We start from the raw sequence: 16,287 nt of genomic DNA, 5'->3' as shown, positions 1-16,287 counted from the left end.
AGTATGAAATGGATGTGCTGGGACACCCTGGCTACGCACCCCTATGCACCAGGCTTAATGTGGTAATCCCGAAGGAATCGATTTCCGGGCGGGCATGCATGCATGCATGCATCTACCCTCCCTCGCTTGATCCCCTCCGGCGATGGGGACGAATCTGATCTCTCGGTTTTGAAGTTCCGAGGACTAGGATGGCTCTCCTGCATACCTCGTGGAAAAGAAAACCGGAATAAACATCACACCCTCACCAACTGGCATTTCCGACTAAGAGTAACTGCCGAATGACTATCTTCGCGACAGAATAAATCCATATTGATAGGCGTCAGGACTGTAACCCAGCCCACCTCCTTACATCCCGCGCCTCCACACGCTCACCCAATCCGTGCCATTGCCCATCGCATGCGACCGTACCGCCTTCCAATGAGCGATTCTGGAGAACCCGATTGACCGAGCATTTTCTTCGCCAATTCCAAGCGAGGGGCTTCCATCGACGTCATAGGTGATCTCCTGCCCAGGATGGCCCAGGTGTGCCAGATACACCGATGACGGAGAGGCATAGGGCGGTCCCCCCGCGGATAACTTCTTGGTGGTGGGGAACTCGACGCAGACGATCAGGCTTTCGGGGTGCGTGGAAAGTAGTTCCCAGTATCGCTTGGCCCAGGCAGAGCGAAGATCCGGACTGAGGGCGCAGAAGAACTGTTTCTCCTGTCAGTGATAAGATACAATGTGTGCAGAACATCATAATATCCGATGCAAGTAGCACGCTATAGAGCTTGCTAGTTGCGACATCACTTTGACCTGCAGCAACCCGGGGGAAATAAAACCCAAATTTAACGTCAAGGGAACTGGGGTTGCCGGGGAGGAAAACGGGTATAACCTTACGGTGTAGTCGTAGATGAAGTCAAATGTGTCATGGCCATCCGCTTGGGATATCCAGTCATCTGAGAAAAAGTCTCCTAGGACAAAGCTGGTCTTCCCACGGCCACTACTCTCATCGCGGACGGGGTAATCGGCCAAGTGTTCGTCCGCCCAGGCTCTTGCCTCGTCCACGGCCTTGCTTGACACTTCGAGGCCATAGGCGTCATAGCCCAGGCTGGACAGGAGAAGAACATCGTAGCCACGCCCGCAGCCGGGCACCAAGGCACGCTTCCGACGCCGTTCTCCTGTCTCGTCTTCGATGAAGGCAGAGACGCCCAAGAGGTCCTGACGAATGCCAAAGAGGTCCACGAGCGCTGGGTTGGGAATTCCCTGGTCCCAAGGCAGGAAGTCACCCGCATCCCACAAGGCCGCCCAACGGTCGTTGGCGGGCGGTCCCTCACCACTGAAATGCTTGAATAGTCGAGAGGTGTTTTCTTGAGTAAGAGGGGTACCAGCTTGCGTCATTTTGATATGAGAAGGAAGAAGGAAAAGGTGGTTGTATCTCTAGATTATCACACTGTTGCTTCGTGGTTCTCTGTCGGTTGTTGATGCCGACGAAGATAGGTGACAGGTCAATAAGGGCCAACTTATATGTCTACAAGACACGCTGGCTATCAACGGACCTCGGATATTCACGTCATTCGTATTATCTGGAAGTGGGATCTCCTTGGACGGCGACTTCGCGCTTCTGGTCCCCGATGATGTCTTCCAATTGACTCTGGGGGCACACCCCAGGGTGTCCCAGTCTTGTCGAAGTGCATCTACCTGTTGCAGATCAATGGAAAATCTGATTTCAACCATTCGCCCTAAGCCTCCTGAGCCTCTAACGCATGAAGTAAAGACACGATCGTCCGACCTCCTTGCCACAGAACAGAGTCAATGTTTCTGCAAGTGCCCATATCCAGTGAGAATCGCCACCGTCGATTCAGCAAAGGTAGCCGGAAGTTAGAGACTAGAAACTCTTTTCACACTACCCCGCGGTGCGGTGGCCACCTACCAGTGGTTGCTGACATCACTGGGCGCGCTGTCGGCTATATAGAGCGAGAGATGGAGCCAGGTCTGATGTCAAGCTCAAAGATCCTAGTCGTTCCCACTCAGCCTCCCTTGTCTGTGCACCAGAATCTGCATCCTTGTTCATCTCTCTAGATCTCCACTTTCGATCTGCTGAAGAGAAAGATTCTAAGAATGGAAGAACCAATTGACATCATTCCCTATGATGCTGACGCGTTGAGGGAGAAGGAATATCCAATGCTTCGAGGTACACACTCACGATTGTCATGGCTCCTTATGCCCCACTTGTGAACTAACGTACCTGTGTAGACGAGACATACCTGGATCACACTGGTACCACTCTCTATGCGCAGTCTGCTTTGACGAGTTTCATGAACGAGATGTCGAGCAATCTGTTTGGAAACCCACACTCCGACTCACGATCCTCCCGGCTATCCACCGAAAGGGTTGATGAGATCAGGAAGCAAACATTGGAATTCTTTCATGCCGATCCAGAGCATTTCGACCTGGTCTTCGTTATGAACGCCACCGCGGCAATCAAACTGGTTCTCGAGGGCCTCACTCATCCGCCTGTCTCCGATGGCCCTGAGAAGACGCTCAAGGGGCCCGGACTCTGGGTTGGGTACCATCTCGAGTCTCACACGAGCGTTGTGGGTCTGCGTGAGCTGGCTGATGCCGGACAACACTGCTTCATGTCGGATAGCGAAGTCGAGGCCTGGATCCGGCCAAGTCCCGTCAGGGACAAGACCGATCGATGTCCAGGACAAACCTCCAAAACGTTCCAGGTTGGTATGTTTGCGTATCCAGGACAATCGAATATGACCGGACGACGGCTCCCTCTTCATTGGCCGGGCCGTCTCCGACAATCGGAATACGCCTCTCACCAGAGGGTCTTCACCCTGCTGGATGCTGCTGCACTCGCTCCCACTGCGTCTTTGGACTGCTTCCGGGACCCCGATGGAGCCCCCGATTTTACCGCCGTCAGCTTCTATAAGATATTCGGATTTCCCGACCTGGGAGGGCTGATTGTGCGTAAGGGATCCGCCCAGGCTCTCGTGCAGCGACCCTACTTTGGCGGAGGCACGGTTGAAATGGTCACTTGCTCCGACCACCCCTGGCATTCCAGGAGCCCATCCCGCATCCACGAAATACTTGAGGATGGAACGGTCCCCTTCCATAGCATCCTGGCTCTCGGGTGTGCCCTAAAAACCCACAAGCAGCTGTACACTTCTCAGGAGCACGTATCTCACCACACCACTCGGCTTACGGCACACCTCTACCAGCTGCTCTCCTCCCTTCGCCACCCTAACGGCGTCAAATTGTGCGAGATCTACCAAGACCCAGCGGCGGAGTACGGCAACAGTACGACCCAGGGGTCCATCGTCGCCTTCAACATCCGCTCCGACGAGGGGCGATGGCTCCGGCTCTCGCACGTTGAAGAGGCGGCCAACGAGCACCGCATCCACCTCCGCACAGGCTCAGTCTGTAACCCCGGCGGACTCACAAAGCTCCTCCAGCTGGATGAATGGGAGTTGTTTCAAAACTACACGGCCGGGGTACGTTGCGGCTGTCGCAGCGTGCTTGTGGGGCACAAGCCTTCCGGCATCATTCGCGTGAGCCTGGGGGCGATGAGCACCCTGAACGACGTCGAGCATTTTGTAGGGTTCGTGCATCATCTGTTCGGAGCAGGCGCCTTTCCTCCGCTTGTGCCAACGCTTCCGTCCAATTCACCTACTCCCAAGCATCTTCATGTACACACCTTGATGATCTACCCAATCCATGGCGCCGCAGCATACACAATCCCCGCGCAGCAGTCGTGGCATCTCACCTCGACAGGACTGCAGTGGGACCGACAATGGTGCCTGGTCGACCTGCAGACAGGCTCCGCCCTCGACCACCGCCATGCGCCGCGACTCCTACTCCTCCAACCGATGATAGACGCCGTGCACGGCATCCTGCGCATTAGCGTGCACCATTCGCTGCGCCGGCGCAACCCCAAACTACGGCAATCGATGGCTGTGCCCTTGCATGACCCCGGTCGAGATGTCCAGACACCCAAAGGCAATCTCTATCAGTGCCAGGCAACGAGCCTCAACAAGCTCGGTGGGCTCGGGGGCGGCACCAGCCTGCTCCGGCTATTCCACTCGCCAGATCTGGTTGCTTTCTTCACCGCGGCGCTCGGCGTCCCATGCACGCTGGCCCGATTTCTCGACCCAGCGGACTGTATCTCTCCCGCATGGAGAACGCTCCCCAAACAGCAGCCGATGGCAGAGGTCCATGTCTCGCCATCCGATCGACCGCTTTTGTCGCTGCCGCCCGAAGAGACCCAGATTATTCCCCATAAAGAGTCGCAAGGTGGGCAGTCACCACGTCGCGCTCTTCCGGTGGCCCTGACCGAGACACTGCGTGCCAATGCCCTGCTGGCTTCGGATGCTGCTACTGCTGCTACTCCTGAGAACCGTCAGTGGTATCTGTTGCAGTTAGGGCCCCGAGAGCAGCAGGCGCAAGCGAGCATCGTCCAATATGGGCGGATGAAAGCGGTGGCTATCACGGCGGAGCGACAGAGCCCGGAGATCTTTGAGCGGACGAGTCCAGTGGTGAAGATGGTGTGGAGAGAGGGGAACGAAGGAACGCTTTCAGTGCGTGCAGAACAACCGTTGGTACTGCGGGAGTAAACCGTTCGGTTGCTTCCAAGCCCTGATGATTTGAGCACTCTGAAGTAGTGCTTCGGAGCTTGCTGGGATAGTTGTCAAAGCCAGGATCAGCCCGTCACAGTTCAAACGGTTGACAGTGGTTGTGATCTCGCTCTCTAGGCACCATTCACTCACTTTGAGTTGTAGAAGCTGGACTCGTTTTCTTGCATGCGTTTTTCTGAAGGCATCGCGCCAGTGTTGGGTTTTGAACTTTTCGTTCTTGATTGCATGAAGATCACCTGCTGTTGGCTTTCTACATATGTTTCTCTCCAATTCCGGTTGCCAATAGGAGAGAGATTTAGGCAAAAATCTGATAGATGGGCAAAGAAACGTGTAAAAAAGACATAACACACAATTCCGCTTCTGATAAGGTATTAGCACGAAGTACAACATCAACAGATGTACAAGCAAGTGGAGAGAGGGGTAAGTAACCTCGCCACTCGAACTTTCCAGACTCACTGCTTAGCGATAAGAGCCGAGTTTCTGCCTGAGTCACCAAGGACCCTCAAACCGTGCTAGCGCAAACCCCGAGATCTCGCTATCATCACGTGCCGCGCCACCGGCTGGATCTCCCATGGCCGGATAAGAAACTCGTCTCCCCGTCACCACTGCACCTCCACTGCATCGTCTGCTACATCTCCCAATCCTCTCATCCAGCACCAACACCTCAAAATGACAGACACACAAGATCCCAGCGCCGCTGCCGCCGCCGTAGCCCCGCCAGCCCCCCTCTTCAAAAAGCGCGGCGCCAAAGCCCAAACGAACCTGCGCAAGAAACGCGCCGCCACGCCGCCCTCCGCTTCCTCGGGCGCCTCCTCCGACTCCGACTTCTCCTCCGACGAAGCCACGCACATCAAGCGCCGCAAGAAGAACGCCGGCGTCGTGAGCGCCTCCTCGGCCGCGCGCAGCACCACCACGCCCAACGATTTACCTTCTGCATCCACAAGCACAAGCACCGCGCCCCCGCTCCTCCCCGACACGAACGACGCAACCAAACAATCCAACTGGTACGACGAGACCGACACCAGCAGCGCCTCCAACCTCCTCGGCAAGACCCGCCACCCGCAATCCTCCCTCATCACCACCTCCACCGCCGAACAACCCGACGGAACCTACAAGGGCCTCGCGCACCAGACGCAGCAGACCTTCATCAAACGCAACCCGGACGCGCCCACCAAAAAGGCCGTGGGGCCCGTGCGGGCGCCCACCAACGTGCGCATGACCACGTTCACGGACTACGCGCCGGACGTGTGCAAGGACTACAAGCTGACGGGGTGGTGTGGGTTCGGCGACAACTGCAAGTTCCTGCACGACCGGTCGGACTACAAGGCCGGGTGGGAGTTGGACAAGGAGTGGGAGACCGTCACGAAGGGGAAGAAGGTGGTCGGCACGGTGGTGTCAGATCGGGCGCGCGGAGATGCTGGGGCGGGGGGCAGAGGTTTGGACGATGAGGATGCCGAGTTGGAGGAGATCCCGTTTGCGTGCATCATCTGCCAGCGGCCGTATACGGAGCCGATCGTCACGAAATGCGGGCATTATTTCTGCGAGGCGTGTGCGTTGAAGCGGTATCGGAAGGATCCGAGTTGCGCGGCTTGCGGGGCGGCGACGAACGGGGTGTTTAATTCGTCGAAGAAGCTGAAGAGGTTGTTGGAGAGGAAGGCGGAGAAGCAGGCGCAACGGAGGAGGGAGGCGGAGGAGAATGGGGAGGTGCTGAGTGAGGATGAGGAGGAGGAAGAGGATGAGTAGAGGGTGGGTTGTATGATATGCATATATGTATAGAGACCAGGATATTGTCTTAATATAATTAGGGGCCTTGAGCGACAAATAAGTCATGTCAAAAATTTTTTGTGCCGTTGACGTAGCCTGCTCTATAAACCTTAAACAGTATGCTATCAGGCCTACTGCAGATAACTTCCCCCCGTCTCCTCATGGATCACATCGAACAGCGGCTTCGCACTGAAATACCCCGACCCGGGCCTCCCCACGGTCTTGTATGTGAACGCTGCATCGGCATCATCGATCTTGATTGTCGCCCCGCCGCGCCCCGCCGCCGCCGCATCGGCCAACAGCTGCGCATGGCAGCACTTCTCCAGACTGACGAACCAGAAGACCGTCGCCTCGATGCTCGTGCCCACGGTCAACAGGCCGTGATTCTGGAGCAGCGCCGCCTTCTTGTTCCCCAGCGCCTTCGCAATGTTGTGTCCTTCGTCCTCCGACAGCACGACTCCGTTGAATTGTTTGTAGACGACGTGATCCTGTGATCAGACGTCGAATTAGCTTGAGTCGTAGAGACACATAGCGAGTTATGGGAGGCTCATACGTTGTAGAATGCGCACGCGTCCTGCGTGATGATATCCAACGGCCGACCGAGGGCGCAGAATGATCGCCCGTAAATGCTGTGGCTGTGCGCAGCGCACAGGACGTCGGGCCGGGCAGCATGAATTGCGGAATGGATCATGAATGCGGCAGCATTGAGCAGGCGGACGGGCCCCCCGTCGAGGATCTTGCCTTCGTGGCTGACCTGGATGAGGTCGGAGGCTTTGATCTGCGAGAAGGCGACGCCGAACGGGTTCACCCAGAAGGTGGTGGGGTCGACAGGGTCGCGGAGGGTGATGTGGCCGGCCACACCTGCAAGGAGATCAGTCTTGATGGCGGGAGAAGAAAGACGCAGAGGGTAGAGAAGTTAATAGGTAAAGAAAGATTACCCTCATCGTATCCATTCTTCCCAAAGATGCGGAACGCAGCTGCTAGTCGGCCCTTGAGATACTCTCGTTCCTTGTATTTATCTTCGAATACAGGGGGCTTGGGGAATTGGGAGGTCTGATTCTTCACTGCTGCCGCTTCCATACCGTCCTCCTGGGAGGATTGGCGGGTTTGAAGGGTGACTTGGGATGTTTGGGTGGTGGATGTCTCGGTTGAGCTGGGAGGTGCCATGGTGAGTGTGTGTGTACTTAGGGATGGTAGAGAAAAAAAAGATTTGGTTTGTTTGCGCGGATGTAATGCAATGAAGTGTATGAGAATGGTGAATCGGAGTTAAGGAGGCAGGCCTAGATTATATGCTCATGCAGTGACACCTCACGCACGCCCTTGGATTGACTATGGTGTGCTGCTGCCGCCATAGGCGGGGTAGCACAACCGATAATGGGCTGCGACCGAGGCTACTCCGCGTCGGATTCCTGGGTCGAGTGCGGAGAATTGTCTCCACTGGACGCTTGGGGCGAGACCATGGTTGATCAATGCTTATCATTCAGTTCGAGGTCTGACGTGGCGAAGGTTGGCAAATTTTCCCAGAGCAAGGCAGTATTGTGAAGCCCAAGATTGTAAACTGGTTCTATCTTCATGGTAGGCATTATAGTCGGACGAGATCGAAGGCACAGCAATGAGAGATGTGCAATCGTTGTTGTTTCCGATATATACATCAACAACCCCTTGAAAGCGCGAGATAGGAAGGTGGAGGTCAAATCCATGATCCATGATCCATGATAAGGGAGCACAAGGCCCACACCGGCGGCTCCCAATCACATCCGCTAGAATGGTAATCGCGCCCAGTGTAAACTGCGCGACTTTACCTCGAGCATCTCGTACGGTTCCCGATCGCTCTGGCTTCTGCTTCTGATCCCCTGTTTGACTGTAGGGATGCCGATCAGCGGCTTCAGGTCGGCCTCGCAGACCGTATCAGACAGTGGCAGCTCCCCCGTTTGGAAATACTTCCGGATCGCCTGGTCGACACAACGCGAGGGGGCAGCTAAAGTAGAATGCTGCGCTTGTCAGTCTCTATCCACCCTCTGCAGTTGTGGATTTGCGACTTGCACTTACTCCTTCCGAGTCCTGCTGCAGTACGACAGAGCCAGGAAACCTCTGCGACATTTTCTGAGCACTATGCAACTTCAGTAGGAGTCGTAACGAGGCAAGGGGTGCTCTCACCTGCGCATAGGTGTCACTGGGTCTAGCATGTTGTTTACAAGAAGTAGTGGGTGGGACGTATTGCTTCCTACGGGTCCTATGCGACATTAGACCAATGGAGAAGATGCATGCAACACTAGGACGTACCTTTGAGTTGCCATTTGGGTGAAATATTCCACCCCACGCATCCCATGCGGAGACTAGCCCAGTAATCTGCAATCATGGAACTATCCTCTTTCAGTGCCTTCCAGTATCGATGGAAGTCCGCTTCATCCGTATTCTGCAGGTAGACTGCGTCCGTACACAGCACCGCTGAGCTCGCATATGCCTCATTCTGACCCGGCACCTGGCAAACTGCCGACCATGGCCCGGCTTGAACACACTGATCAGAAGGGCACGAGGGAGCACGAGCGCTGCTCTTCAAATCCGCCACTCCTGATCCATCTCCTCGAGCCAATTCACTTGCGAACTGGGCAAGAGGTGGGAAGCCCTCTATGGGCTGGTACATGGCCAGGCGCAGGATGTTTTTCAGGTCGCTCCAAGTGACAAGTTCCGGACCTCGAGTAGGAGATGCTATGACGGACAGTGATGCATTATACAATGTATCCTCCAGATCAAGATACGCTTGCTTGATGGCTGGTGCTCCACCGGAGGTATAGAATGGACATTGTTCTGGTCCAGCCGTGTCGCAGTACTGCGCAAACCGATCGAAGATAGCATCGGCATCTTCGATGGCACTAAGGCCATCATCAAAATAGTATTTGTCCGCGTCGACCACTGCATCCAGCACAGCACGTTCTACGCGATCGGGGAAAAGCGTGGCGAATGTCGCGCCTAAGACAGTCCCGTATGATCGACCCCAATACAGCAGTCTTTCTCGGCCTCGCTCCCACTTCGTCCGAGCCACAAGCTTTTGGTGCTGGTCGTAGCCATCGACTCGATCCTGCTGTCGCTGTGCTTCTACACCTTTTTTCGCACGCCACTCCCCATGCCGCTCAATAATTTCCAGCATGTCGCGAGCGACCGGAAGCGTGTTAATGTGTTCTCCCAAGGCCTCATCTCCATTTTCAAATGGCGAAGACAAGTTAATCGAGCATCCCATGTTAAGAGCGACCGAGCGCTCCCAGTTGCGGCGAAATGCGCCGTCGGCGCTTCCCAGCATGCCTTCGGCCGCCACCTGCAACTCCCAATTTCTTTGCGCGAATATGTTCGGAAAGCAACTGAAGCCCGGTGTCGTATTGTTCACCCCGCGAGGATCAAATCCGATCACATCGTAGTACTTGTCGCGCACGCTGTCTCTGAGCAATTCACTACTGGGATCTGCCTCTGCATCCATAGTGGCTTGCAGGTTTCTCCCATCTATGAGCACTTCAGCGACTCCAGAACCACCAGGGCCTCCTGTATCCGCCATGATTAGCCTATGTGTCAAAGATTGTAGAGAAAAGAGCATACCTGGGTTGACCAGTACCGCACCGCCGTAGCGTGGGTCTGTTACTGGCACCTTTGCCGGAAGACGAGTGATGGCAATCGCAAAGCGCTGGCCGAGACCATCCGAGCGATGGTAGTCCATGGGCACCTCCAAACGGGCGCACTGGAATCCATCGAAGCAATCATGATACTGCAGCGATGCGGATGGAGTGATCTTAATTTTCTGGTTAGCGTCTGATTCATACAAGCTTGTGCGCATCTACGTACCTTACTCCACGTAAATTCTGATTGTGAAAGCTCTATGGTTGTGTTGCTGCGCGTCGAAACAGGTAGAATCCACCATGCATACCCAGCGACGCACACTAGGAGCATCCATAGAGAGTTGGCGCTGCGCAACCGTGCAATTACATTGGCCCTGGTTGACAGAAGCCGCTGGTCCGGAGGGGTTGCGATGCCGGTAGTTTTGAGACGGTCCATCGGTCGCACTAGCCTGTAAGACCTGAAGACAACCACGACATCATTATCGAACATGTCCGGCGGGACAGGAGGGTCCCGCTAGATAAATGCGCAGTCGACATGGTCGTTGGCTGAGAGACTGCTGGCTAGGGTGCAAACTTCATCCGGTTCCCTGTTGAGGGTTGAAGCAAGCCACTATCTATCATCTGCAGGTTTTAAAGCGGGCCCACAAATGGAGAGCGAGAGATTTCCAATCATGACCAGAAATGGGAGAGATCAGCTGTCAGGATTGGGTTGAAATGTGCCTCTAACATAAGCCGCTATCGTCGATTGCAGCTCAGGTGGATGCCAGTTTCCCTCAGTCATTCGCTAGTTGCTCCCTCGCATTCAATTTGTGATGGTGCATAGCATACATAGGCAGGCTACCACTCCGAGCCGTCTATTTGCGCTCCCCCCCAATAATGGGTCGACCGGCTTTATCTGTCCGATAGCCATCCGGGGAGTGGGTCACATTAGGGGATTCGTCCGAAGTATGAATGTGCGCTGTCAAACTTTGTCCATGAAGGACGCTAATAGACGCTCTTGGCTCGGTTTGCTACACTTTGCGGATTAATGTCCCTTGCGGCGATGTGTTATACAAGTTCTGAGTTTGTTACAGGTAGTATCGACTTTGATCGGCCTCTTGGCGAAGGCCAAGGGATTCACTACCCGTAAAATGAGTCCCGCTCTTTAGTGTCGTGACCATGTGATTTGTAGTTTCTCCTCCGTTGTCCCAAACGACGTGGCGTTTTCATTCTTCGTTGCGCTAGGTGATGTCCCAGTCGGTGCCGCGGGCTGGTATTATAGCCTCGATCTTTCTGACGCGTGAAGGAACCCAATGTGGTCGCTGACAGACTCGCCAGCTTCTGGGAGCCAGCTTTTTCACCTCAGTGATACCGTGTTCCACTGTTTGCTGATGCAGATGAGGTTATCAGGTATAGCCCCAAGCTGATACTATATCTGTGGCAAATGCCTTGGAAAATCTCGCGCAAACTGGTGCCTTGTCTGCAACGCGCCATAATGTCTCTCATTTGTGTTTCGAACGACCCATCTACTAGTGGTATTTCATAGCGAGACCATGCGAAAGCGAAGCCATGCCAACTCCGCGGGTTAAGTCGAGGTAAGCCTCCCGCCTGTTGGAGACGTTTGGCAAGGCAGATCTTGTGGCATTGTGTAGGTTTCGGGCTTCGAGGCAGTGATAGTCGCTCCACCGTTCGTGGTATGAACGCGAGGAATTCCGTGCGGTCTGCGCCGTGGCACGTTTGCCAAGGTATCTCGAATGATAGAAGGGGTTCGAAGGCGAGGGGGCACGTCCATCGACTAGATACCTAGACTTGTTGGATAACGATCTCTTGATACCACGGGTGGAAGCGTCTCAATCGTTCCTAACCATCATGTGTTGCATAATGATGCTTGCGAACGGGGGGAGGGGGGCTGGCTCTGCAGGCGATTTGGGCTGGTGTCTGACAGAGGGCGACCGCTCAAACGAGTGCGAGCTAACAGCTCTTGTTTTCGTGTCGTCTCAAAGCCGTAGAGCTTTCAACTCCATCGCCTCTTCGGTCTCAGATGTGTGACTCAGGCCGGTGGCCATAATGAGCAGACTAAGTCGCATGTCAGGAGAAAAAGTGGCTCCGAAGAGACGAAATCGATGCTTAACAGACGTCATTGTCGCCGAGTAGCCTAGCACTGCGCAGAGACCACAAGTTGCCATTGTCAGCAAACGCGTCGCGACCCCGCGCCAGATCACGTGCTGTCATTCATCTACCTCTTTCTCCATTGGGTAATAGATTCAGACTCGTCGCCATTCACTGCCCGACACCTTGCAGATATCACAAATGGCAACTCAAACATGATAGGAAGCTCGATGGGAGTTGCAATCAACCGCTCAATCACCTCTACATGACCAAAAATGTGCATGCAGATGCACTTGACAAATTGTCTACATTGTCTACCTTGTCTACTCCGCAATGACTCCAAGGCCTGCCCCGCACGCACTGCCCGAAACGGCTACCTTATCAGCAATCCATGATCCATTGATCATTCAGTCATCCACCTCATCAGGGACAGTTACTCCGAGTTATCCGTCTCTAATTGGCAATGATCTGATAACGTGCTGATGTTTGCAGCATGATCACATAGTTGTCGATCTTCACCAGGATCCGCACGGTCGGAGAGACGCCGCTCCAACTCCCTTGCTGGCAATGACTCCCCCACCGGGCTTCTGTCACATTAGCTGATGCCTTCGGCTCATCCGGTGAATCATCCTTTTTTTTCTCTTCGCTCCTCGTCTACAGGTAGCAGGCACAGCACTTTCTACTGCTATTATTGAGCAGATTCCAGTTCACGTAATCTCTTCTTGATCGTGCTGAGGTGTGGTTCACAGCTAGGAACAAGTGCATCTGGATCATAGCACTTGCTGGGCAGCATTCCGGAACCATTGACATTCTTCGAACCCCGAGTGAACATTTATTGCGGATAGTATCATTTGACCCTGAATTTCGCGAATAACGTCTATCATCACGATGTCCCGTTGGCGCCGGTATTTTCGATCCCCTGAAAACCACGGGAAGATCCAGGCTTCCCCATCATACTTGGATTGGAAGACGGATGATATCGATATAACGGTGGTGGAGTCCACACCAGCCACGCAGGATAGCACTGGGGCTGCCAAGATCCAGGCCGCGGAAGCTGTGGGTGGAAGAAAGGGCAGGTATCTGCTCTATGTGGGGTATGTGATACCTTCTCTGGAATGATAAGATTAGATTTATGCTGACGGCAACAGGTTGGCGATGATGATGGTCATTTAGTAAGTCTGATGTATCACCATTGGCGTTTCTTTGCTAATGCTCCTGCTCCAACTCCGTAGTGAACTGGACAACGCGACCGTCGGAACTTATCGCAACTTTGCAACATCGGACTTTGACGCGCTGTCAAAGCTCGCGACACTAAATACAGCCGCGAGCATCATCTCCGCTGTCACGAAACCGCCAATCGCGAAGATATCCGATGTCCTTGGTCGCGGCGAGGCATATGTCTTCGCTGTCTCCTGTTACATTTTGTCTTACATCCTTTGTGCTTCTTCTCAATCCTTCGATACCTACGCTGGCGGCTATGTCCTCTACTCTGTTGGCCAAGCTGGCACTTCGTTCCTCAACGCCACCATTGTGTCAGATCTCTCTTCAATGCGATGGAGAGGCTTTGCTTACAACATTCTCTATGTTCCCTTTCTGATCACCCCGTGGGTTTCCGCTTTCATTGTAGACAGTGTTGTCAATGGCATCGGCTGGAGATGGGGAATCGGCATGTTTGCCATACTGATGCCCTTTGGTGCTAGTTTCATCATCACCACCCTTCTTATCTTTCAGTGGCGGGCCAAGAAGGCCGGACTGGTCTTGACTGAGCAGCTAAGCATCTATGAGTTTTGCTCACGCATTGACCTGGGCGGCCTAATCCTGCTCAGTGGGGGCTTTTCTCTGATCTTGATCCCAATAACATTGGCTGCCACCGTTGCAGACAGGTGGAAGGCGCCTTGGGTGGATGCCCTCATTGCCGTGGGCGCGATTATTTTGGCATGCCTCTACCCATATGAGAAGCATGCCGCCCGGCATCCTGTTGTCCCAGTCCACTACATCTGGAACCTATCTGTTCTCATCCCCGTGATTCTGGTTGCAGTCGACAATATCAGCTTCGGTGCTACACACACTTACTTGTACGTGTGGTCAATGGTCTCCCACAATTTCAATGCGCGGGATGCGCAATTCCTGTACTATGTCAATGGCGTCATGCAAGCTTTGGTAGGTATGGCAACAGGGCTGGTTATGTATCGCTTGCGCTCCTACAAGTGGATCGGCGTGGCAGGTGCAGTGATTCGCATGGTCGGATATGGGGTTATGGTCCGCCTACGCACGAACAAAAGCTCGGTCGCAGAGCTTATTATTGTGCAACTCGTCCAGGGCATCGGTAGTGGCATCATCGAGACAGTGGCTGTCGTGGCCGCTCAGATCGCTGTTTCTCATGCCGAGATGGCTCAGGTTACGTCTCTGGTCATGCTGGCAGCTTACCTTGGCAACGGGATCGGATCCTCCATCGCAGGTGGGATCTACTCGGGCGAATTACGCCACCAGCTCCGGTTGCACCTTGGGCCTGATGTCAACCAGGCCGAGGTGGAAAAGCTGTACAATTCGATCACGGGCACATTGCCCTCTTGGGGGTCCCCTGAACGGGTGGCAATCAATCGAGCTGTGAGGGCTCCTTATGCCTACTACCCGAACCCGAACACGTCTTGCTAACTTTGCGTAGTATTCTGATGTCATGGGGTTTGTTGTCTCATTGTGTTCATGCATGATTTGCACTAACCATGGCAGGCTCATCACGATCGCGGCCCTGGCATTCTCTGCCCCAGTTGTAATCTTATCGCTGGTGCTGCCAAACAAGAAGCTTGGGTATATCCACCCACTCAGGTCCGTGATCGCGGCTAATGATGTTTTAGGGACGGACACAATTTGATGCAGGGGAAAGGAAGCTCTACCTCTTCCGATTCGTCAACCCTGAATGAGGAAAAGACGCGCAATACTTGAACCGAAATGATATACCATGATTGTGCTTGAATTATACATTATATACACTGCCACATGTTCCCGCTAGACTGTACAAATCCGACCTTTTTTCCAATCCATACACATCTCATGCTCTATTTCCCAGGGGATCCCAACAGACACACGAACTTCCGATCCGGCGTGTCATCCAGCGCGTTCTTCACCAAATTCCACACATTCAAATCATAAGCCTCGCCGATGTGCCCCACCGGATCCAGCGGACAGGTATCCTGCACCCACTCGTTCCGCACGCCGTCCTCGTGCACAAACGAGGTACTCGTCGGCGTGACCATCTCATCGAGCCGGGACGCAATCACGGTCAAGCTGTTCCCACTCTGCACGATGGGCGCCCCGTCATTCAACCGCTCGACTGCCGCCCCGTCGGGGCCCAGCTCATCACACGCGGGACAGCCCAGCGTATCCAGCACCTCGCCGACGGCTTCACGGGAGACATTCCCGAACAGATACGCCAGGTTATACAGGCCGATGAAGGTGGTGCCGCGCGTCGGCGGTGCGATCGCGACCACCTTGTCCAGCAGGTCCGCGACCCCAGCCTCGAACTTGGGCACGTACAGCGACTGGAAGGCGCCCTCGGAGTGGCCGACCAGGTCGATCTTGTCGGCGCCCGTCTGCATGTGGACCTCGCGTATGTAGGCGGCGATCTCGACGGCGGACTCGTTGATGCTCCGCAGGCCACCCAGGAAGGGGAACCCCGCGTACGCGCCGTAGGTCTGCGCGAAGGTGCAGTAGCCCTGCGCCTGTAGCCAGCCCTGCAGGTAGTTCAGGTCCTCGTAGAAGGTCGCGCCCAGCCCGTGCAGCAGCACGACCGGGTTCGGGTGCGCCGTGCTGCGGCAGCTGAAGTCGTTGATGTCGGTACTGCCTAGGGCGGTGGTTGCGAAGGCGGCGGTGGCCATGGCTAGGAGGGTTGAGAGATGCATTTTTCTTGGTCCTTTGGGTCTGCCTTTCTCTATGGTGATAGATGACAACAGCAACCGACGGCCTCTTTAGTGTTTTGAGGTAGGGAACAGCACGGCACCAACTAGAGAGATACAATAGAGCCCTCGAGGGAGAAGGGGAACTACGCTCCTTTTCTATCTATCCGGTGCCAATCCCCAGCTGAGCTAGATGAACCACACCAGCGATCTCCCCTCGGAAATGCCATTCCCAGTGACAGACGGCGATGTATCCATTCCTTCTTGCCCACATGGTGCAGAACACGATCTTGATTTTCCTTGGAAAGGGAAGGG

The 16,287-nt window shown here is 54.6% G+C and overlaps 7 protein-coding genes across 7 annotated transcripts; 3 read left to right on the top strand and 4 right to left on the bottom strand.

The window, feature by feature from the left end:
- Positions 1–345: 345 nt before the first annotated feature.
- BO86DRAFT_381544 (S-adenosyl-L-methionine-dependent methyltransferase) lies at positions 346–1,380 on the bottom strand (the record flags this gene model as incomplete). The annotated part of the gene is made up of 2 exons (XM_025670773.1): positions 346–702; positions 880–1,380. 2 exons carry the CDS (start codon positions 1,378–1,380, stop codon positions 346–348), a joined length of 858 nt encoding a protein of 285 aa, XP_025524985.1.
- A 756-nt stretch (positions 1,381–2,136) lies between these two features.
- On the top strand, positions 2,137–4,133 carry BO86DRAFT_276403 (PLP-dependent transferase; the record flags this gene model as incomplete). The annotated part of the gene is made up of 3 exons (XM_025667270.1): positions 2,137–2,173; positions 2,236–2,655; positions 2,689–4,133. Coding segments are annotated over 3 exons (1,902 nt in total), but the record flags the coding sequence as incomplete, so codon positions are not given.
- Positions 4,134–5,249: 1,116 nt separating this feature from the next.
- BO86DRAFT_343921 (U2-type spliceosomal complex subunit CWC24) lies at positions 5,250–6,437 on the top strand. Its single transcript, XM_025669166.1, has one exon. The coding sequence runs from the start codon at positions 5,292–5,294 to the stop codon at positions 6,363–6,365; it is 1,074 nt and encodes a 357-aa protein (XP_025524983.1). The 5' UTR covers positions 5,250–5,291; the 3' UTR covers positions 6,366–6,437.
- An 80-nt stretch (positions 6,438–6,517) lies between these two features.
- On the bottom strand, positions 6,518–7,553 carry BO86DRAFT_421035 (class II aldolase/adducin family protein; the record flags this gene model as incomplete). Its single annotated transcript, XM_025675253.1, has 3 exons — positions 6,518–6,874; positions 6,940–7,247; positions 7,325–7,553. 3 exons carry the CDS (start codon positions 7,551–7,553, stop codon positions 6,518–6,520), a joined length of 894 nt encoding a protein of 297 aa, XP_025524982.1.
- A 593-nt stretch (positions 7,554–8,146) lies between these two features.
- Positions 8,147–10,322, bottom strand: BO86DRAFT_421033 (putative proteinase; the record flags this gene model as incomplete). Its single annotated transcript, XM_025675252.1, has 6 exons — positions 8,147–8,377; positions 8,436–8,496; positions 8,544–8,619; positions 8,670–9,920; positions 9,975–10,164; positions 10,218–10,322. The coding sequence occupies 6 exons, from the start codon at positions 10,320–10,322 to the stop codon at positions 8,147–8,149; spliced, it is 1,914 nt and encodes a 637-aa protein (XP_025524981.1).
- Positions 10,323–12,562: 2,240 nt separating this feature from the next.
- Positions 12,563–15,079, top strand: BO86DRAFT_157898 (putative siderochrome-iron transporter). Its single transcript, XM_025666385.1, has 6 exons — positions 12,563–13,173; positions 13,228–13,251; positions 13,312–14,686; positions 14,745–14,761; positions 14,810–14,887; positions 14,935–15,079. Exons 1-6 carry the CDS (start codon positions 12,968–12,970, stop codon positions 15,020–15,022), a joined length of 1,788 nt encoding a protein of 595 aa, XP_025524980.1. The 5' UTR covers positions 12,563–12,967; the 3' UTR covers positions 15,023–15,079.
- Positions 15,080–15,135: 56 nt separating this feature from the next.
- On the bottom strand, positions 15,136–15,954 carry BO86DRAFT_402109 (esterase/lipase family protein; the record flags this gene model as incomplete). Its single annotated transcript, XM_025673825.1, has 1 exon — positions 15,136–15,954. The coding sequence occupies one exon, from the start codon at positions 15,952–15,954 to the stop codon at positions 15,136–15,138; it is 819 nt and encodes a 272-aa protein (XP_025524979.1).
- Between the last annotated feature and the right edge of the window lie 333 nt (positions 15,955–16,287).

The sequence above is a fragment of the Aspergillus japonicus genome (assembly GCF_003184785.1).
Source record: "Aspergillus japonicus CBS 114.51 unplaced genomic scaffold BO86scaffold_49, whole genome shotgun sequence".
NCBI classification, from domain to species: Eukaryota; Fungi; Ascomycota; class Eurotiomycetes; order Eurotiales; family Aspergillaceae; genus Aspergillus; species Aspergillus japonicus.
Note: the sequence above shows the minus strand (reverse complement) of the source record. Positions and strands in the feature narration are given on the sequence as shown.